Source organism: Heloderma suspectum, chromosome 1 (assembly GCF_057233095.1).
Source record: "Heloderma suspectum isolate Gila_16-S chromosome 1, 16-S_ref, whole genome shotgun sequence".
In the NCBI taxonomy this organism is placed as follows: Eukaryota; Metazoa; Chordata; class Lepidosauria; order Squamata; family Helodermatidae; genus Heloderma; species Heloderma suspectum.
In genome coordinates, this window is record NC_139458.1 from 324,412,640 (window position 1) to 324,436,234 (window position 23,595).

Consider the following 23,595-nt stretch of genomic DNA (forward strand, 5'->3'; position numbering starts at 1 on the left):
CATGGTATCCTTCTGCATAGGTTGTCTGGGTTGGGAGTTAGAGGCACTGCACTGCACTGCAGTGGTTCCGCTCCTACTTGGATGGCCAATTCCAGAAGTTGGTGCTAGGGGATTATTGTTCTGTGACTTGGCAATTATGCCATGGGGTTCCACAGGGCTCTATTTTATCCCCTATGTTGTTCAACATCTACATGAAACCGCTTAAGGAGGTTGTCCGGAGGTGTGGGCTGAGGTGCCATCAATATGTGGATGACACACAAGTCTATCTCTTTTTTCATCAAACCCAGGGGAGGCAGTAGCTGTTCTGAATCAATGTCTGGGGATGGTAATGACCTGGATGAGGGCCACTAAACTGAAACTCAATCCAGACAAGATGGAGGTACTGTTAGTGGGTGGTTCGTCTGCCCAGCTAGGTGATGTTCAACCTGGAGGGGGTTGCACTCCCCCTAAAGGGTCACATTCATAGTTTGGGTGTGTTCTTGGACCCAGAACTGTCATTTGAGGCAAAGGTGTACTCAGTGGCATGGAGCACTTATTAGCTTAGGCTGGTATACCAACTACGCCCTTATCTGGACAGTGATAGCCTAGCTACAGCTATCCATGCTCTGATAACCTCTCGTCTAGATTGCTACAATGTGTTATACGTGGTGGGGCTGCATTTGAAAATGGTCCGGAAACTTCAGCTAGTCTAAAATAGGGCAGCAAGATTGTTAACAGGGACTGGCCAATGAGATCACATTACACCAGTACTTTTCCAGCTGCACTGGCTGCCAGTCCATTTCCGGGCCTGATTCAAAGTGCTGATATTAACACTCAAAGTCCTAAACAGCTTGGGGCCAAGTTATCTGAAGAATCACCTCCTCCCATATGTGCCTGACCAGACCCTAAGATCATCCTCTGTGGTCCCTGTCCGTGAGCCCCTGCCAAAGGAAGTGAGGTGGGTGACTACCAGGAAGAGTGCCTTTTCTGCTGTGGCACCCCAGCTGTGGAATGAGCTGCCTAGAGAGGTTCACCTGGCACCTACGCTGTACTCCTTCCGGCACCAGGTGAAGACTTTTTTACTCTCCCAGTATTTTAGCATTTTAGCTTCCAGGTCTTTTAGCTTTGGTGTTTTAAATCTCTATTTTAAATCTCTGCATTGCTGCTAGGTTTTATTCTGGTTGTACTGTTATACTATGGTTTTAAGCTTTCACATTTTACATTGTTTTATGCTGCGCTTTGTGGTTTTAATTTTTGTGAACTGTTCAGATAGCTTCGGCTATTGGGCAGTATAGAAATGAAATAAAAATAATAGACTTGTCTAAACAAACACTGGCAAAGATTCAGACTTTTATATTATCCATAACAAAAGTAGGGCATTATTACTTACTTAATCTTCTCCATATATTCTGGGGTGTTCTGATTTGTCATATTTGATGGGCTAATATGCAGCTTGAAATCTGGTCCAAAGTACTCAAAGTAGTCATTGTATGGCAATTCTGTTAAAACAAGATTGAGCTATAACTGCTTCTTTGACTGCTTTATTGCTGGGTTCCATTACAGATCTTCCTATCATAAACACTGTCATATTTGACAACACTGCTGAAAACATCATTTTTTCATTTTCCTACACATTATGTAATGTAGATAAAGAACAACTTCATATTTGGGACCTAATGAATGAAATTCATCATAGCACAGTGTTCAAAGAGTTGTTCTAGGTGATGATGCAGGTAAGCTAAAGAGTGTTATAATTTTGAAATGGGGGAAAACTCCTAGCTAGTCTTTTTAAGGAAGAATATTTTTCAAGATTACATGTGCTGCAGTTACTTTCTGCAACAGAAATCTAGGATCTCCACTGTCATGACAGAATGAGACTTACTTCGACTGGGTATCTATTGACATATTTCACATACCACAGCATAGTGGAGATCTAGGGAGCTTGGTGTTGATTCAGTTCAACACTGAAGTTATTTATTGATTTAAATAAATATTTCTACAAGGTTAATACAGGCTTTAACGTATTTTATTAATATTTTATCAAATATCTGTGCTCAAAGAGACATCCATCTAGGCAGGCTATCTGAAGCTACCAAGAGCCTGGCTGAAGGGCCAGAAACAACATGGGTCAAAAGAAGATTCCTGCCTCTTAATGATTCAGCCATCAGGACAAAGTCCTGCAGACAAAGAATGGCTATACATAAGAGTCTCTTCTGCCAGTCATAAGAGTGTTCTATAACAGGCCAGTACAGGCCCCAAAACAAGATATAATGCAGTGCAATAAAATACATTTGTAGCTACAGAATACTAAGAAACCAAGTTAAGTACTATTATGTCCCATTGACTTCACTTATAAAAGTTAAGCACATGCTTAACTGATATGAGTGGACCTTTGCTTGGACCATATTTTAAGATTGTGTCACATTTTCTTTCTTCTTACTCATTATTAGCTTTAATTTTTTAATTTAAAATTATTTTTAGGCCACCTTTAAGGGTGAAACCCTCTCAAGATGGCACCCTTAATTCTGGGTTGTATCCAACACTAGCCTTAGAGCAGAACCACTGAAATGAATGGGACTTAAATTAGACTAAGATGGGATACTACCTCATGTTAAATCATCTATAAACCCACATTTTACTAAATCTATGCTTTCTGTTTAATGCCCACAACTTAAAGGATATATATCTCAAAGGAACAATGATATGACACTGGGCCAGTTCATACAATTACCACAGTCCACTGTGGCTTATATAAACCACAGTGGATTGTGGCATGCGCATGCAGTCATTTCAAATATTCAGTCCCCAGCAGGGTACTGGCATGGTTTGTTGTGTCATCCGAACCTGGGCAGCAAGGGTTGTCTGAAGCTTAAACAACCCTCAAATAACGCTACAAAAGACCATGAGTTACTTGAGGGTCGTTTAACCCTCAAATAATCCCTGCCCACCTGGGCTTGGATGACACAGCAAGCTACAGCCAGGGCTTGAATAGTTAATATGGCACCTGCAGGTGCCACAGGTCATTGTGACTTAAATAAGCCACAGTGGGTTGTAGCAATTGTGAGAACCAGGTCATTACTTTATAAATAATGGTGCCTTGTTTATGATTTCAGGTACTAACATTAAGTCCTGAACAATGACTTAATGGGGAAGATTCCAGGGGCTCAGTGCTTCACTTGCATAACCTATGAATGTGAACACAGTGTTAGAAGAGATTACTTTGGGATGGTAATCAGATAACTAAGGCAGGCAAAAGTACTGCTCACTTAGGTTATTCTTTGAGGCAATAAGCAAATTAAAGCTTAATTCTATTTCTCAGAATACTCACCATTAGGAATTTCACAATCTAAGGCAACAGCAGTCTCATAGGTCCAACATCGCGCAACATTACGTATGGTATATCCACCTCCTCCAAGCATCAGAAGAGGCAAATTGAAAGTCTTCACAACTTCCACACATTTAGCATGGCCTGCCACAAATCATGAACATATAAAAGACATAAAGTTATATAAGCTCATAAAATTCACCCGCAGACTACACAATGAAGATGTTTAGATGGGAACCTCACCTCTAAAATGAAACTAAACACAACTGAAGTGATACAAGAACTACAAAATGTGAACAGGATGGGATGAGGCACAGAACATCTGCATTTTGGATTCAATTTTCTGTTTTGTATTTATGACAGTGAGTTACTTATACACATTTTCTTGCATGTGTCAAAGGCAAAGAGATTCACAAACAATTTAACCACAATGAATGTAATAATTCTGTAATTTACATATAAAATGATTGCATTGCATACAATAACAATGCAGTTATAACAAAATACTAGAAATCTTGTATTTCACATATTATTCCATGTTTTGGAACTGATTCATATACAACACTGGATTTTTCTCTACATGAGAGCTGGCAACCAAGCCCTAAAGACCTTTAAGATCACAGAAAATCAGACCATCACGTATAAAGGCCTCTACATGGAGCATCTTTCTCACATGTTCCTTTTGTTGCATGATTGACAAGAGGCAGCATATATGCTCTCCACCACTGCTGCCCAGGCAGGTATCTGAATATGTGACCCATCTCCTCTAAAGAGCATTTGAAGTGACAGCAGGTGGTATGAAAATTCTATCTGTGACAGCTCATTCATACATGCAAATAATCACTTTATCTCGTAGTTTCACTTGAATGTGGAAGATAGCACTTTGAAATTTAGATGAAAGGGAAAAAATCCAAAGGATTCAAAGCAGAAAGGAAATAGATGATTATGAATGGGAGAGAAATGTGATAAGGAAGAATTAATGTACCCAGTTGTCCAAAAAAAATCAGCAACTATGGTAAGATATCACATGACTATTAGGAACTACAGATGCAGTCGAATGGTGAAATGTGTCTGGGGTTCTTCAGGATCCTATTCTAATGTATAACGTTAGAGAGATTCCCGCAGGAGAACTAAGGGTCACAAAACACTTTCACCAAATCTCTATTTAATAGTGGTTTGAAAGCATATGTAGTTGTGAATCTTCAGAAATGTTCTCTTACCTTTGACAGTAAGATTAAAACATCCCAGCCTGTCACCAGACAGTGAATCTGCCCCACACTGCAGCACCACAGCACTAGGCTGGTACATCTCCATGACTTTGGATATAATCTATACAGAAGCAGAAAGGATATTAAATTTTCTACTGAACCTCACAATATCAGCTACCTTTTAAATGGTATTCAGAATATACTCACTGGCTTAAATATCTGTCCATATGACTCATCATCTATTCCATCTCTCATTGGAAAGTTGACAGCATAATATTTGCCTTTTCCAGCCCCTATATCCTATAAAGAGATGAAGAACACAAGAGAAACACACTGATATCAAAAGAAAAAAAATAGTGTGACATTTTGTGCCAGGGCTGTGCTTTAAAGTATTATAGATGCCACTCGGGTATAAGACAAATATTAAGTATGAAATTAATATCAGTATTATATACACAGGAAGTGTCAGATACATTGGATATTCCAGCTTAAAATCGTCAGATAAAGCATTTGATTAGTACAGTAGAAGAAATCAATGCACAAGAAAGTACGTTCAGAGGAACAGGAGGATAGACATGTGACAATACAGAAGAATCAGACCCAAAAGCATAATTTAGATTTTATGCCTTTATTCAATCTCAGCAGGGTGTAGTCTGGAATCAGTGTAGGGGATAAAATAGTGTATCTCATCAAGAATGGGGATGGTATAAAACAGACACATACGGGCAGATGAGTTTTAAAAGACAACCAATTACCTGGGGATAGAGAGTAATGTCATGGGTCTGCTCTGTCAGTCCATAAAGTCACATGCTATATCTACAAGAAATGTGCCACAATTCACTAAGCGAAACACAAAGATTATTCCTTCTTGTTCACCTCTCAAAGTTCAGGACAAATGAAACATGTGATCTACCATTTAGTAGTAGAATAGTTACATCCCTTTAAAAAATCATTCTGATTTCAGTACAAAGATACTCTTCACATTCACCAGTATGAAGATCTAGCATATTTCTAGAGAAGAACATGGGTTAGCTTGTTCCAACAAAAACAACCAAAAGTCCTGTTGCACCCTTAGAGTGAATGAATTTACTGTGGAACAAAGTATTATGCAGCCCTATTGCAAGAAGAGTGTCACCATCTTTCTTTTTTTGAGGTACAGAAGTGCCTTGAAACAGTTCCTCCTGCTTCCTGTATGAGCTTTAAGCACAGGTTTTAAATTTCTGCATAGTAGTAGGTTTTCAAAGTGATACAATACTAAAGTCTCTTATGGAGGAGCTCAAAAGGGTAGTAAAGTTACCTTTTATTAACATATGTCCCTCTCCCCTATTCCAGAATAAGCGAAACTGTACAACGTATCTTAACATAGGAAGCTATTTTACTAATCAAAACATACAAAAACATAGGCTCCTATTCTTCATTAGATGACCTAAAAGACACAGCAGGTTCTCCAAGCCCTTCTGAATCATTTGCCGATGATTTCCTGCCTTGTTCCTTCCTATTGTCATTGTATGTGTACCCAGTGGTCTGACTTGGTATAAAGCAGCTTATATTCCCATCTTGTCATGTTTTTGAAGAAACAAAACAGTGTGAATGCAAAGTACCGTAAGAAAACCTTTTGTTAAATGCTATATTAGGCAGTCGGGGGAGGGGGGGGTGACAAGGAAGCACATCCAAAGGTGATGTTACCAGGGAATCCCACACAATGTTGATCTAGATACAACCAAATTAAGCATATAGTGCCATCAAAGTACATAACATACACAAAAGCTAGGTCAATACCTTAAGGAGATTACACATAATCTATCATATTACTACAGACTGGGGTAGTACAGGTACTACAGACTGGGGTAGTACAGGAAGCCTGCCATGCTCAAAGTTAACAAAATTAAAATAAAAGTGCCTGAAAACATATTCCTGTTTGCATTAGCTAAGGCACTGTTAAAGTTAGCTGACTTTGTCTTTTGGACAGATGATTTCAGGAGACTAGATTAAAGAAGTGAACCCTTAAATGTGCTTCACAGGTAAAAGACTAGTTTAAGGTCAATGCTTCTGCTCTTTAGAAGAAATTCATTTCACCTATGTTTAGCATGAAGCAACAGTACCATCTTGTGGCCGGTCAGGTTGAAACAGGAAAAAAAAAGTCTAAGCCAATACATTTAATTTCTATTGAAAAGAGCAGCCTTCCCCAACCAGGTTGCTCTCCAGACTTGTTGGGACTACAACTCCCATAATTCCTAGCCAGCATGGACAATAGAAATTAAACATTTTGGCTTAGCTAATGGCAATGATGGCTGGGAATTATGGGAGCTGTAATCCAACATATCTGGAAGGCTACCAGGTTGGGTAAGGCTGGAAAAGAGAAAGGAATTCCACAGCTAGCAAGAACAGAAATAGTTATTATGGCAAACAGCTAAGCTGACATAGACATTTACACCATTATTGGCCTAATACATTTAACAACACTGAAAAATACCTAATTAATATAATCTCAGAAGCTTCACTATCATTAAGGACATCCAGGCAACCTAGACTAAGCAAAATAGTAGTCCTCTAATATTTCTTCAATTACTGAAGAATCTACATAATTGGCAAAGATACTCTTCTGCCTCAAACAAGAAGAAGATCTAGGGATCTTTGTGTTCGCAGTTCTGCACTTCTTGGGCAACACATATAGCCTCTGGCCCAAGGTTATATTTATTTGTATGCTACCACGAAAACCAAAATATACAGGCATACATATATGAGTACACTTACAGTGCAACCCTATCCATGTCTTCTCAGAAGTAAGTCCTGTTAATGTACCTAGGATGCTGAATAGAGATACCAGTCAAGTGTGGGTCCTTGGTCTCAATTTGGTGGTGTGTGTCAAATAGGTTCAGGGGGTGTTGTGCAACAGCCAACACAGATACAACATTAAACAGAGCTTAAGTAAACACTGAGGCTGGGTTGCCTTGGCTAAGGACAGGTCCACCCCCACCCCACACACATTCTACATTTTCTTCTCCATGAACTCAAATTTCTGTTCTCCTTCCTACAAACCGCTATTGCGTGGGTAGCACTGTCTCTAATAAAATGTACTAGACAGAACTGGTCTGTGCAATCTAGGCTGTTGACATAATGGTCAAATAAGGGGAGAAAATAGCTTTTTAGCAAGTAAAGCAGTATATGAATGTTAATAAAGAAAACAATACTGTACCTACACCCATAAATAGACCATATATTGAACCAGACTTGGATCCAGGTGCAGTGATGTCATCATTAAGTTAATGTTAGGCCTTTTCACCCTGACCAATTGTAAGTGTCCTTGTAGAAAAGGAAGGACAGAAACTAATAACTCATTTATTTTAACTTGAGAGTCAGCCTTAAGGATGTTTGCAAGATGCTAACTTAATCAAATGATAAGCTCATATCTGAACTTACCCTCAAATCCCCTGTGCCAGGGAAATATTCACCATATTTATGGAATGATACTGTCATAACACGATCTGTTGTATAAAATGCTTCTTCAACACCATCACCATGGTGGATATCAATATCAATGTACAGCACTCTTTGATGGTATCTGGAGGAGAAATAAACAAGTATAATACTATTTTTCTTTAAAAAGCACAAAGTATATCTGGTGCCAGATGTAGCCCCGATGTCCTTTTCCTTCCCCAGACTAAATCAGGTATATAAAAGCAGCCTGACCACTCATATGTAGATCTCTCTTCCATCCCCCAATATAATTAAAGGTAACCCAATTCTTAAAACTCCACTATACCATGCCACAGTACCAACAACTAGGAAGGTCACTATGCATAACTGTATTGGTAGCTTATTAATGTAATAACATACAATTATCTGAAAAGGATACTTGTTACCAATTTACATCCCAAAGCAATGATCGGCAACAACCAGGACTGGAAAAAGACTCCTGTTGGCCTAGGATTTTAAATTATCTTTTTGACTGCTAGTAATAAGCTGTGCTGAGGGAAAATTGTATCCCTAACATAAATATAGCTGCTAGAAACATGGAAAGCCCCTCTACTTGTTGTGGAGCAATTTCCTTCTCAACCACCTGCTTCCCATCCAGGCTTCTGGGGGAGGGGAAAGCTTCCTTTCACTCACAGTTTTCAGGATCTAAATCAATATATGTGCAAGATCAAGCTTAGCAAGTAACTGATACCAATTCCCTGTTCTTTGCGGTCTATTCTTTAGAGCAGGGAAGGATGAATGTGTGGCCCTCCAGATGCTTTTGGACTGCAACTCCCATCATCCCTCACCATTGGCTATGCTGGCTAGGGCCAATGGGAGTTACAGTCCAACAATATCTGGAGGAATACACATTCCCCATCCCTGCTTTAGAGTTCTACCTTTACATTTGCACCCATTTCCTACTTAAGAGGAAGGGGAAAATAATTACGGAAACAATCCTATCGGGATAGGTGGCCGCATCCAAACTCGGAGGTGATGGACTATCCAATACAGGGTCAGTGGAGCGCAGAGAGGATCTTCTCCTCCATGCTCCGGCTGCCCTGCATTTGTGGCTAAATGGCCAATTTTGGCTGTCTAGCCACGGGACTTCGGAGTGGGTGGGTGTTTGTGTGCGGATGACACCTAGGAAGCATCATACCAGCACTTCTGCACTCCCCACCCCTGGGAATGCCCCCTTTTGCCCTGCTCCGTGCTGCTCTTCCGAGCGCAGAGCCTAGGAACGATCCATACCGCCTATGAGGGAGCAGGGGAGGGGAAGCAGTTTTCCGGGAACCGACCTTGGAGCATGGGCTCAGTCAGTTCCTGGAAACCAAACAATCCTATGGCCATCTAGCTGCTGTCTAGTGGAAAAACCACCTTCCTGAACTCTACAACCTGTACCTTGTCTGAAATGCTACAGAGAAGATACAGTTATTGTCATCTTACCTTTCCTGTGTTTATCAAGTATAACTCTATTCAGATTCATTGCTCTTCATTGTTACATGGCCCCAAATCTCACTTCTGATGACTTTCTGCCAGTGCCTAGCCTAAATTAATTCACTAACAGTATGAACGAATTGCCTTCTCATTCGGACACATGTGTTCATATCAGACACCAAAGGGAGAAAAAAGTAAAAGGTGTTCCTCCTACCTGAGCCACTTCATGTATTTTCTTACCTGTTGTTTAATCCAACCTCACACACACACCCTTTTATAGTATTGGAGTCAGACAGACTCCAGGGAAACTGAGTAAGCAACAAAAACCCTACACATACAAGATAATGACCCCACACATAATGAAGATGAACACTAAGTCACCATTCACTAGAATAGGAAGTGCTACTGAGGAGCTCAGCATCACTGCATTTTTACATATTGTCCTAGCATCTTGTCTCTAAATCTCCATTTTGTCCAGGAAGGTTGACTAACCAAGGACTTAGAATGATCCTGGACAAGGAAGCCGCAATTTATACTTGCTAACCTCTAAATGAATTCATTAATGGGGGTGGGGAGATTCTCACTGTGTACACTAGAAATACATAGCAGCATGAGGCCTCCAGAACATGCAGATACCTCTCTGATCACCTAGCCATCATTCTAGAGTAGGGGTGTAGGCTGGATGTGAGCCCCTGATCTCTGGTGTGGCCCCTGCCAAACTGTTGAAATTCAGCAGCAAACTATGATAGAGGCTTAAAAAGGGAGAAATTAAAAGGGACCCTTTTTTGCCACTGCCCTGCCGATTTCTGGCAGCATGGCAGGAGTGTGGCCTGTGGGGGCAAGAAATAGCTCCCAAATCCCCCAAAGTTGCCCAGTCCTGTTTTACAGGTTCATGTTGCAGGATAAAGCAATTTGCAGGGCTGACTCCAGCTCCCTGTTATAGACAACCCCTGCAACCAGGTACGAAAGGACTGATCAGCAAGACTCATTCCCCAGAAGAACAGTCCTTTCCCATTCCCCACCTTACCCTAGGACAGTGAATATCTATATATGTATGTATGTTCGTTCTTCCTGCTTCTTTCCCTCTTCACTATCCTACTTGCAGCTTTCTCTGTTTGTGCCATCCCAAGCCACCTATATCTCAAGTTTGCCCTGCTGCAATTAGGGTTCCTGGCTGCCCTCAACTTCCCTAAGGCATTCTCACAACCTTATCTGGTGCATGTGTCTGCTTCTTTACCTTAATTGGCCTTTCTTCTGTACTTTCTTCCTTTTTCTATAGTGTTCCTCGAATAAGCCGCTGGCCCAAGTTGAGTGGTGCTTATCCAACAGACACTTCTATTTTGTACCAAAGTTGCATATTAATAAATCTTTCTTATTTTGTAATTGTGTGTGTGTGTGTGTGTGTGTCGCGCACACACACACACCACTTTTTCTTTTATCTAAGTCTTGGTTTATGGCTATTACTAATTTCCCCTTGCTATGGGTCTAGTGCATGCTCCCTGTGGTGAACTGGAACTCAAGTTCAAGATCTTTAAAAAAGAAGCCATGTTGGTCAAGTACTCATCTACACATCTGTGTTTATGTGTATGTGTGATTTAGGACATGAAGTAACAGGTTGAGAGCTCACCAGAGAATCTATATTCTGCATAGACTTCTTTGAGTAGATATCAACCAACTGCAGTTTTAAGGCAGCAGTTTACCCTTATGACCGAAACATTCAGAACCCTAGCCTGCAACCCCTTCCCAACTGGCTTTTCCCAACCAGAATGGGGGACTAGTACAAATCATAGATAGCTATCTTCATACTCCTAACTACAACCTTTGCATTGTCAGAAGAGACTGAAATTCATCCAAATAAAGATGATATGATAGAGGATCAGAGGCAGTGTGGTGTTGTGGTTAGAGTGTTGGACTGGGACTTGGGAAATCCAGGTTCTAGTCCTCTCTCATCCTTGAAGCTCACTGGGTGACTTGGGGCCAGTCACTGACTCTAAGCCTAACCTACCTCATAGGGTTATTGTGAGGATACAAGGGAGAGGAGGAGGAGGACTATGCAAGCTGCCTAGGGTTCCTCACAAAAGAAGGTGGGATAGAAATGTAATAAACAAACAAACAAAACAAACGAACAGGGCTGATCCCCTAATACTCCAAATTAAAATGAATATCAGTGATTTTGTCTGCAAAGTAGATTATACATTCATCAGGTGATTATTTAACTTTTAAGTTGAGATAGTCCAGGTTTACTAGGCCATTTAAAATGTGGAGCAGATCCTCAAAAAGAAACTTTGAAGACCAGCAATCAGGGAGTATTTGTTTTGTAGCTGCTACTGCAAAGCTCTAATGTATCAACTACCCAATAGGGAAAGACAACAGTGAGTATCTATGTTATCTGAAGACAACCATAATACCAATAACCTAATAAAATATTACAATACTGTAAAGCACAATATTGGAAATGACTGCTTTTTATTTGTTCTTTCACATATAGCTATATGCTCTCATATAGAGAGCTTCGGCTATTGGGCGGTATAGAAATGAAATGAAATAAATAAATAAATATAGGAGGCATCTTTGGGTCTTTTTGAAACAGACAGTAACACCTTTTTAAAAGTAAACTATTTGGAACAAAGAGTGTTTTATAATTTACATTATTCTGTTATTTAATGTTACAAAAAAATAAAAGTTTGAAACTACCAAGAAACAATGATTGCTAGTCTTGTCAACATATCAACCAACCCTTAAACCCAAAGCCAATCATGTCCACAGGACAAGCATGAACTTACTTCAGTAACTCAAGAATGGCAAGCACAATATCATTGACATAACAGAAGCCAGATGCCTCCGACTTCTTAGCATGATGAAGTCCTCCAGCCCAATTAACAGCCATGTCTGTCTGTTGTCTGTTCAATTTCACTGCTCCAGCTAAAGCATTATGCAGAAAAATGTAGTTAAAGATCTTGTGTATGAATGAAAAGACAGAGTGAGTGAGTTCACACAAGATGATAACCCACACTCAAGGTTGAGTAATGGTTGAATGTGGCATGTCGTTGAACCGTAGGTTGTTGTGTTGCGTGAACTCAAATCACAAAGAGAAAAAGGTTCTCGGGATGCAAAAAAACAACAACCCCCATTGTAGGAACCTGTTTCTCTTCTTTGTGATTTACTTTGGATGCTCACCCCCTCCTGTTTTCTTCATTGTGTGAACTCAGCCTTTTTTCACTCAGTTTGTGTGAATAAACAATCGTTTGTTAGCACAGCTGGGTTCACACAACACAACAACCCAGGTTTCAATTACAACCCACATTTCAACCCATACTCAACCCTGAGTGTGGACTGTCATCTCCTGTGAACCGAGCCAGTATCTTGTGAAAAAGAGTAATAACTTAATGTACTAAATCTCAGCTTTGTCTGGATTTTAGCTGTTTAGTTTTAGACACTTCTACATTTCGGTATACCATATCATGGACTGTAACAAACTATGAATTTATTAATGCAGATTCTTTTCTTTCAGTGCCTTTTCTTTCAGTGAATCATATTACTTTAAATTTCTATTCAATTATCCCCCGCCCCCAGCCATTATCAACACATCTATAAAGGCACTATCAATATTACCTCATGCCTGCTGCAACTTAAAAGTCAAAATATTTCACATTGAGATTTAAAAGTTAACCTTTTTAAAAAGTGCTACTGCTGTTTTAATTGACAGCCTTTTAAAAAGTAATAACTCCACAAACAATCTTAAAAAGTATTTGCTTACCTACAGAGCCTCCTGTAGACAGCTGACAGAACTCAAATAGTCCATCAAACACAGGACAATCTTCTCCAACATTAACTATACAAAACAAGTTTCATTAATCCTCAAGTTTACTGTTCCCAAGTGTAGAATACTTTCATTTAGGGTTGGCACATTGGTCAGTTGATCAGTCAAACACTGTCAACTACTCAATGAAGTTAAGAATGCCACTGTGTAGATGGTAATATACCAAATGTGGCCACACCACTAATTTCAGTACGTTTTTTTAAAGAGTCTGAGTGGAAAGAAGCGGGTGAACTATGGAGTGTTCCCAATCATCAAATTATCATCTGGTAACTGGGCAGAATTATACTTGAACAAATTTTGGATGTTGAAACTAGTATGGCAGGCAACTAACAACTGAGAATTCTAATAACCCACTAGAATTCAGAGAGAAGGGGTACTGGACATATACAAAATATACAATATACAACTCTCCACCTTAACAAATCAAGACAATACCGAGAAAGAAATTCATTGCTTTTTAAGAAATGTTTACATTTTTCTTGTATACAGTGTTAGAAAATCATCTATATTTTGGAAAAAGCTTCTCAAAGGTTAAGAATTTATTTGCATTTAGTTCAATATCAACTTACATCTTTGCATCTGTTTGCTATACTCAGACATATTGTCAGGTCTTATTGAGCGAAGAAATTTGATGTACTCATCACTGTGATATTTGGTCATTTCTTCTGCTGTAGCTTTGTGGGGCCGCTAGTAACAAAAAGACTGAAATGAGTCTGATACGAAATAAAAAGCAGCAGTATTTCAAATAGTTTCCTTGAGATAAATTTGATAATCAGACACGTTAAACTGACACTTGCTGAAATATTTCAAAGTATTTCAGCTTTGGGTCTACCACACACATAGGCATAAAACAGTTTTTCTATAGATTTCACTGTCAAATGTTGAAACGGTATAAGACACATAAGGACTAAATCCAACATCACGTTTTCCATCCATGGAAGCAAACATCTGGTTACCAAATCCTTGTGCATTTGGTTTGATGTAACATTTTTACAGGTATTTCTCTACAGGCCTTAGTGTTCTCCACAATAAAACAAGATGTTGACCTGGAATTCAGTATCTTGGGAAAATTTCTGAAAAGTAATGTGCGTAAAAAGTTTTATATATACTATATTATCTTCACTAGCCATCAACTTTTAAGTGACAAAACTGTAAATGTACACTCACATAAATTTCCATTTTTCTGTACAAGCCATAATTTAGCAACAAGTTGTGTGTCATGCGAATCCTGTGAGGCTTCATTGGGTGCCCTTGTCCATAATAATAGTTCCCAATATCACCTAGAAATAAACAAATGAGTCAGGCTTGGAAGTCTAATCATTACTTTTTCTAGCTTTACTTGGTTAATTTTCTCTCTCTTGGGGTCCACAGTACAGTCACTAGTCACAAGAGGAAACGAACAAATGGCCTTCCTACTTTAGCAAACATTCCTTTTCTTATCCCTATTTACATACTGAGCTCTGGAAGCACTCAGAACTTGCAAGGCACAGCACAAAGTCAGAGAAGAGACTGTTGCAGTCACTTGCATCCTCTGTGCATCCCAGAAGACCCAGGGGAAGAAGCAGCATTAGTGGCAACTACAAATAATGGCTTGCTAACATGGTTAGACAAAGTCTGTGGTTCCCTGCTTTAGAATAACAGCATTAATTTAAGCAAGACAAAAAGGACCATTACAGACAGTGATGTCGGTGGAAATTTTCCAGTGCTTCGTTTTTCAACTGAAAAATTTCTATTTCCTAAGTTCATTAGTAAAAATGACCATATGCCAACTGGAAATACAAATTAGGCAACCTTGGCAGTTTCAAAGTTGGAATTAATGTTTTCCAAGTGATTATCCCTCGAAAGCATGTGAGAGAATTTATTTATTTATTATTAAATTTATTAATTGCCCATCTGGCTGGTCACCCAGCCACTCTGGGCGATGTACAACATACAATAAAACAGTTTAAAACAATAAAATTCTACAATAAAAACATTTCCTAAAATACCCTAACCCACCCCAAATGCCTGCCTGAACAACCACGTTTTTAATGCACGACGGAAGCTCATTAAAGAGGGGGCATGACGGAGTTCCCTAGGGAGGGAGTTCCACAGAGTGGGGGCCACCACAGAAAAGGCCCTCTCCCTCGTCCCCACCAGTCTAGCTGTCCTGGCTGATGGGACAGAGAGAAGGCCATCCCAGGCTGATCTTGTTAAGCGGCCTGTCTGGTGCTGCTGGAGATCTGATCAATCTGAGAATGCATATGTCACTAAAATACATCTCTCTCTCTCTCTGAGTGAAATGAAGAGCGATAGCGAAACTGAAGGTGGCCTAACAACCTTAGTCAGAGTGTTGAACTCTTGTTGAAATAGATGAGCGACTGTCAGTGTTTCATGCACATTTCTTTGGGTGCTAAAATTAATTAGCGCGTCAACAGTTTTCAGTACCTTTTTTTGTTTGTTTTTTCTTAAATTTCAACAATGTAAGGGAAGTGCTGGCTATTGTCTTTAATTTTTTACAAGGATTCCAATAAAATCTATACATATTATAACATTTAAATTACACTAAACGTCCTTTAATTTTACCCCTCAAATATTTCAGGTCAAATTGTTCTTGTTTATTCAGTCAGTCACTTCCGACTCTTCGTGACTTCATGGATGAGCCCACGCCAGAGCTTCCTGTCGGCTGTCGCCACCCCCAGCTCCCCCAAGGTCGAGTCCGTCACCTCCAGAATATCATCCACCCATCTTGCCCTTGGTCAGCCCCTCTTCCTTTTGCCTTCCACTTTCCCTAGCATCAGCATCTTCTCCAGGCTATCCTGTCTTCTCATGATGTGGCCACAATACTTCAGTTTTGCCTTTAATATCATTCCCTCAAGTGAGCAGTCTGGCTTTATTTCCTGGAGTATGGACTGGTTTGATCTTCTTGCGGTCCAAGGCACTCTCAGAATTGTCCTCCAGCACCACAGTTCAAAAGCATCTCTCTTCCTTCGCTCAGCCTTCCTTATGGTCCAGCTCTCGCAGCCATAGGTTACTACGGGGAATACCATTGCTTTCACTATGCGGACCTTTGTTGTCAGTGTGATGTCTCCGCTCTTCACTATTTTATCAAGATTCATCATTGCTGTCCTCCCAAGAAGTAAATGTCTTCTGATTTCCTGGCTGCAGTCAGCATCTGCAGTAATCTTTGCGCCTACAAAGACAAAGTCTGTCACTGCCTCCACGTTTTCTCCCTCTATTTGCCAGTTATCAATCAAGCTGGTTGCCATAATCCTGGTTTTTTTGAGGTTTAACTGCAACCCAGCTTTTGCACTTTCTTCTTTCACCTTTGTCATAAGGTTCCTCAGCTCGTCCTCACTTTCAGCCATCAAAGTGGTATCATCTGCGTATCTGAGATTGTTAATGTTTCTTCCAGAGATTTTAACGCCAGCCTTGGGTTCATCAAGCCCAGTACGTCGCATGATGTGTTCTGCGTACAGGTTGAATAGGTAGGGTGAGAGTATACAACCCTGCCGTACTCCTTTCCTAATCTTGAACCAGTCCGTTGTTCTCTGGTCTGTTCCTACCGTTACTACTTGGTCGTTATACAGATTCCTCAGGAGGCACAGACAAGATGACTTGGTATCCCCATACCAAGAACTTGCCACAATTTGTTATGATCCACACAGTCAAAGGCTTTAGAATAGTCAATAAAACAGAAATAGATGTTTTTCTGAAACTCCCTGGCTTTCTCCATTATCCAGCCGATAATTGGCAATTTGGTCTCTAGTTCCTCTGCCTTTTCTAAACCCAGCTTGTACATCTGGCAATTCTCGTTCCATGAATTGCTAGCGTCCACCTTGCAAGATCTTGAGCATTACCTTACTGGCATGTGAAATAAGTGCCACTGTTCAATAGTTTGAACATTCTTTGGTGCTTCCCTTTTTTGGTATGGGGATGTAAGTTGATCTTTTCCAATCTGGTGGCCATTCTTGTGTTTTCCAAATTTGCTGGCATATGGCATGCATCACCTTGACAGCATCATCTTGCAAGAGTTTAAACAGTTCAGCTGGGATACCGTCATCTCCTGCTGCCTTGTTATTAGCAATGCTTCTTAAGGCCCATTCAACCTCACTCTTCAGGTTGTCTGGCTCTAGCTCACTGACCACACCATCAAATCTATCCCCAATATTATTATCCTCCCTATACAGATCTTCCGTATATTCTTGCCACCTTTTCTTGATCTATTCTGCTTCTGTTAGGTCCTTGCCATCTTTGTTTTTGATTACACCCATTTTTGCCTGGAATTTACCTCCAATGTTTCTAATTTTCTGGAAGAGGTCTCTTGTCCTTCCTATTCTATTATCTTCTTCCGCTTCCGCGTATTGCTTGTTTAAAAATAATTCCTTATCTCTTCTGGCTAACCTCTGGAATTTTGCATTTAATTGGGCATATCTCCCCTTATCACTGTTGCCTTTTGCCTTCCTTTCAGGTCAAATACTTGTGGTGTATTAGGACAAACAATTAGCATGTGGAACGTTTTTTAGCTTTGTTGTTTACTAAAAATAAGTATAATATTTATACTTTAGATCTCCCTAGGGTAGGGGTGGGGAACCTGTGGCCCTCCAGATGTTTTGGCCAATGGCTTCCATCAGCTCTAGCAGCATAGCCAATGCTGAGGAATGATGTGAGTTTTAGGCCAAAATATCTGGAAGGCCACAACTGCCCACCCTGCTGTAGGACATCAGAAAATTTACCAATGCAAACTGAAAATTTTCCTATGCAAGTGACCCTATGCATATGAACCTAATTTGCATTAGAAAATTATCTAATTCAAAATTTCCCGGAAAACCCACATCACTGATTACAGGGGGAAAAAGGATTATTTTGTTAATAAACTGTTGCTGCTGCCTTTTTAATATGGTCTAAAACTACACGGAGCTCTGCCCAGATGAAGAGCTGCAAGCAAACTTCCCTAGTCTTGGAAAGTAGACATAGCACTCCCACTCCACTAAATGGCACAGGAGAAGCTGCCTGATTTGCACATGCAAGAAATTATTTAATCTGAGGCAGGTATTATCAGTTGTCTTGGCAAAACTGTTCATTCTCATTTCACATTCAAGACAGTTGTATTTAAGAAAAGCTAAAGACTGCATTAAATGACTCCAATGCATCGATAAACAACCTTACAAAATGAAAATGTAGGTGGACAAAAGCCATAAGCCTCTTTATTGGCCCATTTAGTACTCCTCTTAAGACCTAACTATTACACGCAGCTGTGCGCAAGCCCTAATTGCACATTTTTTTAAAAATCCTGCACCTTTTAAAAAAACCCGCACAGCTTCAGAGGGGGAAGATGAGAACAGAACATCAGTGTGGGGTGCAGATGTATGCTTAACATTTCCTACACCTGCCACTTCTCCTCTCCAATCATTTTCCAGCAGCTATCTCCAATATGGAGTTCTAGATGAAGGATTGCAAGAATAAACACATTTGGTCCCCATGCCCAAGGGAAAAGCAGCTTGGTGAAGAAAAATTTGGAGAGCGCAGGATGAGTTAAGCATCCCCTTTCCCTCACCACCAGAGATTTAGCGTTTCCAGGGTCAAGACCCCAAATGGGTGAAAACACTAGTTTCTGGAACGCGACAGGTTGGTGGAGTTCCCTTAGGCGAGTTCCGCCACCTGCCTGCTCCAGAAACTTAACAGTTCTGTGGAAACACTAGTTTCTGGAACGCGGCAGGTCGGTGGAGCTCCCTTAGGCAAGTTCCGCTGCCTGCCTGTTCCAGAAACTTAACAGTTCTGTTTGTTTCAGGTTGTTCCAAGAAGTACTAAATCTCTGTTCTGCAAGTGGTGACTGCCATTTGTGCAACAGAATCAGCAGGGCTTGTTCCTCTGAGGCAGTCACCATTGGATACTGCCCAGAGACTTTCACAGTAGAACTATATAATATAATAAATACACTTATTTTTAGGATTAACATGTTAACATGTAGTAACTCTGACCCTACCAACAAACATATTGTCTATAAAGTAGAAACATATTGAGTAACTTTTAAAAATTACACAAAATACTGGGAATTTTCAGAAACTCATAACACTTTAGTAGATCTCTTAACATTTGTCTGCTAAAATGCACGCAATTAGCATAAAAGCAATGATAAAGAGCGGGAAGTTTTCCAGAACTTTTTTCCATCATTTTTCTGTGGAAAATTTTCCATTTTTGGATTAGGACAGTGGAGCTTTCTTCTTCAAGGTCCGATGACATGCCCCATTTTGGAAACTAGCATTTCTGCTAGTTTCAGGTTGATTTTAGAACCGCTAGCTTCCCATTGTGCTAGTGGTGGGTCATGCTTGGGAAACCCATCGAGCGGGAGCACAGGGAAGCTATTGGATACGGCCCCTTGTTTTTTTCTTAAATGTTAACAACCTAAGGGAAAAACATTATATTGTCTTTAACATTTTACAAATATTCAAATAAAATGTCTACATAATATAACATTTAAATCATATTATGTGTGCTTTAATGTTTTCCCTCAAATATTTCAAGTCAAATACTTGTGGTGTACTGGGACAAAACATTACCATGTTGAACCGTTTTAGCTTTGTTTACTAAATACAAGCAAAATAGCACACTAAATTGGATCATTCTCTAGGGCATCAGAAAATTTTCCTAACTGAAAACTTTCCAATGGAAATCAACCATGCTATCATGCCCTTTGAAAACAGTTCAGAAGCTTCAATTTGTGCTAAATTCAGCAGCCATAATTCTGACTGGTTCATCTCCACAGAGCCATATTACAACAGTTCTTAAAGAATTACACTGGCTCCCATTCACTACTGAGCCCAACGTTAGGTGCTGGTTATAATCTTTAAAGCCCTACATGGCCCAAGTACCTGAAAGACCATCTGCTATCCTGACCATGCATTAATATCTTCAGAGGAGGCTCTTCTTCAAGTACCTTCGGTGATCAGTGAGAGAAATACACTATGTATTTACAAAGGATAGCACCTTCTGTGTGGTGGTACCTCAACCTTGGGATGTCCTTCCAAAGGAAATACGATTGGTACTGACTTCCTTGTAAGACAGCCTCCCCAGTTGCCTCCCCTCCCCATCCACAGAACTTTCCTTCCTCTCCAAGGTTGCCTTTGTGACCCCCAAGGGGAAGGGGAGGGGCGAGGAGTTCAGACTCCTGGGTCCGAGATCGGAGTGCTGTCTCTGACCTCAGATCGAGGAATCCAAACTATCCTATGCCTCCCTCCAGATGCTATCTAGGGTCCAGAGGATTGCTCTCCCCATGTACTGTATCCTAAAATGCACCGTTTGGTACATTTTTTGAGCAGAGATCTGCAAAGACCAAAGAAAACTGTGTTCTAATCCTCATATTAGGCTGGGAGTTGCTGATCAGGTCAGTTCACTTTGAAATGAAGACCAAATGAAATCTTCAGGAATTCTTATTAACAAATTATAATTGCTACCAAAACAATTTTGCAGAAACTGAAGCTTTGCTATGTACAGAAATTATACTAATTGGATTAGGATCTATATTCATATGCAGTTAATATCAAATTAACATCAAACTATAAAGTAATATGAATGTCTTTAGAATAGAACAGATCTTGATAGCAAAATAAACTTGACACTACATCCTCAAAAAGGACTACGTTTACCAGTATGGACACTTCAGTATCATAATGCCCATATATCTTGGGCCTGTTCACACTTGCATGTTCTTCAGTTGTTGACTGCAGCATCAAATGATGATTGACATGTATGAATAAACTATCATGAATTATTTGGGATTCAGAAAATGCATCCCAAACAGCCACTTAAATTTATTTTCTTGTGGAATAGGAAAACTATTAGGGCAAGGCATCCACAAATCTAGTTGACAGTTCACAGGAGTGAGCGTCCCCATCCCTCTGGAAAGCAGGGCAGATCTGCACTAGGCAAATCCATACCTAAGAGATCTCATTTCCATTGCAGTTTCTGAGCAGGCAAGCAACAGAAGGAGTCCCTTCTGAGCAATGGGTGAGATTCCACTGTTGTTAACCACACTGGAAGAGTACCTATGGTTTTCTGTTGGGTTGTGAATTCTGGGTTGTCTGTGGTTAACGCATAGTTAAACCACAGTGCATAGTTTGCACATAACAACAACCCACAACTCAACCCATACTCTAGGTTCTCATTACGTGCGAACCAGGAAACTTTCTCCATAAACCACACAAACTAGAAAAGACCCAGCCTCTCTCCCAAGCCTTCTATAAATGCCAGAGGATGTAGAGGAGGGGACTAGCGATGGCAACAAATAATGGTTGGCTAACAAATCAAGTCAACATCTGTGGACCTGATCAGGGTTCTATCAGACATGATGGCAGCAGGAGGACTCAAGCCAGGTCCTGCTGATTCCCTATAAAACAGGGGAGAAGTACAATTCAAAATCGCAACATGGACGGGTGAAGGAAGCTGAAACCCACCCCACCATTTCCATAGTTTTTTTGCTTGTAACCTCCCAGTGAGAGAGAGAAATATTTAAAGCAGTCTGGGACAGGTAACGAAGAGAGTTCAGCTCTCCCCCCACCTCTTAAGACATCTTCCTGCTTTATAGGGGTAAAGGACCCAGGTCTCATTTTGTCTTGCTTAGCCCTTAGTCTAGTGTTAGAAGACATAGCTCTGCAAACAAGAGTTCATTATTTGCCATTGTCATCTGTGAGTAGACTTACAAAGCACTGGATTCTGGCCACATGTGTGTCTCAAGGACTCTTAAAAGTCCAGAGAAGTAAGGAGCCACTCTATCTTTACTTTTCCAGAGCTCTGAAAGGCAGTGATTCTGGACACTGACAGACAATGGTTAACCACTCTTGCGGGACACAAGGAATTTCGTTTGCTCAAGTGGCAAGAGCAACCTTTCCTATCTGCAGGTCTCTACATCTTGCCAACAAGGGGGAAGTTAAACACACACTACACAGATTCATTTGAGGAGGAGAGATTCAGCGTTGCCAACTCTTAACTCTCTTGTACAGTGCTGCTTCAGGCGCAGATAAAAGAACACTCAAAGATGACATGCAATGGTTTTCAGAGAAGCTGATATGTTTAGTTATATAAAGAAAAGAGAATTACTTAATTCAATATTGAATTCATTACTTAATATGAAGTAAGAATAATTACTTAATACTCTTCTACCTCCTAAAAAATGTTCACATCTGCGAGAAAGATACCTGCATTTATACTATCAGTCAATATTTGAACTCCTTCAACATCAGTGACAAACACAAATTTCTTTTCTGATACAACATTTAGACAAATTTTTGTATGTGTGTGCAAATACTGCTTTGAAAATACATCTAGATTTTCAGAATACTAGTCATACAGCAAGGTCCTGACACTGACCATTTTTCTTTCATAAAAGTCAAATCTCAGTCCACAAACAAGCCTACTAGGGACCCTCTTTCCCCCTCAAAAGCTAAACAAGGAAGACTGAACAACAAAGGAGGAGGCTGCAAGCCATTCTGCCTTCCTTGGCAGCATTTTGGAAATCTACACTAGGCTGCAACACTTCTGCCTCTGCAGATTATTCCCAGTTCGGCCTGTCTTTGGCATCCATGGGTGAAAACCACATCTATCTAGCCTAGAACTCTCCATACAAAATATATAAAGTGCAAAGTATCTCTTGAGAAACCTTTCTTCACCTAGCTTCCTCCAAGCATAACTAACAGATTCACCTATTTAAATCTCAGAGTGATAAAAAACCATTTTGTAAATTACTACATTTTAGCCTTGTAAATATGCCCCCCAAAGTTACTATAGCTGCATTTTTTTATTTTTTTTTTACTAGACTGCTGAGTGCTGGCAGTGGAAGGACAGAGACCTGCATTTCTATACTGGGTGTGCAGGATGGGGCTTCTCTGCTCTAGCAGCCTACTTGGTTTCTACACTTGACACAGAAGGTGGACAAAGCACTCCATCCCTCTTCCACCAGCTTGCTCACTCACTTGCATTGATTTCCTGGTTACCTATACCAACTAAGCTAGTGCTTAAATACAAGCCTAATACATTTAAACCGATTCGAAGCATATTTACTTGAGGGCAATTTTCCGAAGAGAAGTGGTTAACTATGGCAATCTAACAATACAGCTGACTGGCGATGTGGGTCTTCTGGAAAATTATGAATTGGAAAAATTTCCAAAAAATGCTCCTATGCAAACTAGCGTAATTTGCATCTGATTTTTTTCCAGTTTGCATTGGAAAATTATCTTATGCCCAAGAAAGTGACCTAATATAGCACATTTAGGGAACAATCCTGGCTGGGGAATGCTGGGAGTCGTAGAACTTTTTCAGTCTAAATGTGCATAGGATTGCACCCTTATTTTACTTATATGTAGTGAACAACAGAGCTTTAAAAAGTGCCCCCTGAT

The 23,595-nt window shown here is 40.2% G+C and overlaps 1 protein-coding gene across 4 annotated transcripts in view; it reads right to left on the reverse strand.

Annotated features, from left to right (window-relative positions):
* HDAC2 (histone deacetylase 2) overlaps positions 1-23,595 on the reverse strand; it is a 53,488-nt gene that overhangs the window by 26,363 nt on the left and 3,530 nt on the right. For all 4 annotated transcript variants that reach the window (XR_014786655.1, XM_084827343.1, XM_084827341.1 and 1 more), the window contains exons 2-10: positions 14,393-14,505; positions 13,795-13,912; positions 13,163-13,237; positions 12,189-12,327; positions 7,933-8,074; positions 4,720-4,812; positions 4,525-4,633; positions 3,308-3,448; positions 1,370-1,478 (exon numbers count right to left, since the gene is read on the reverse strand). Coding sequence is in view for 3 of the 4 variants with exons in the window: in XM_084827343.1 (XP_084683469.1) it covers positions 1,370-1,478; positions 3,308-3,448; positions 4,525-4,633; positions 4,720-4,812; positions 7,933-8,074; positions 12,189-12,327; positions 13,163-13,237; positions 13,795-13,912; positions 14,393-14,505 (1,039 nt within the window). In the remaining variant the exon portion in view is untranslated. The remainder of the gene's footprint in view (positions 1-1,369; positions 1,479-3,307; positions 3,449-4,524; positions 4,634-4,719; positions 4,813-7,932; positions 8,075-12,188; positions 12,328-13,162; positions 13,238-13,794; positions 13,913-14,392; positions 14,506-23,595) is intronic.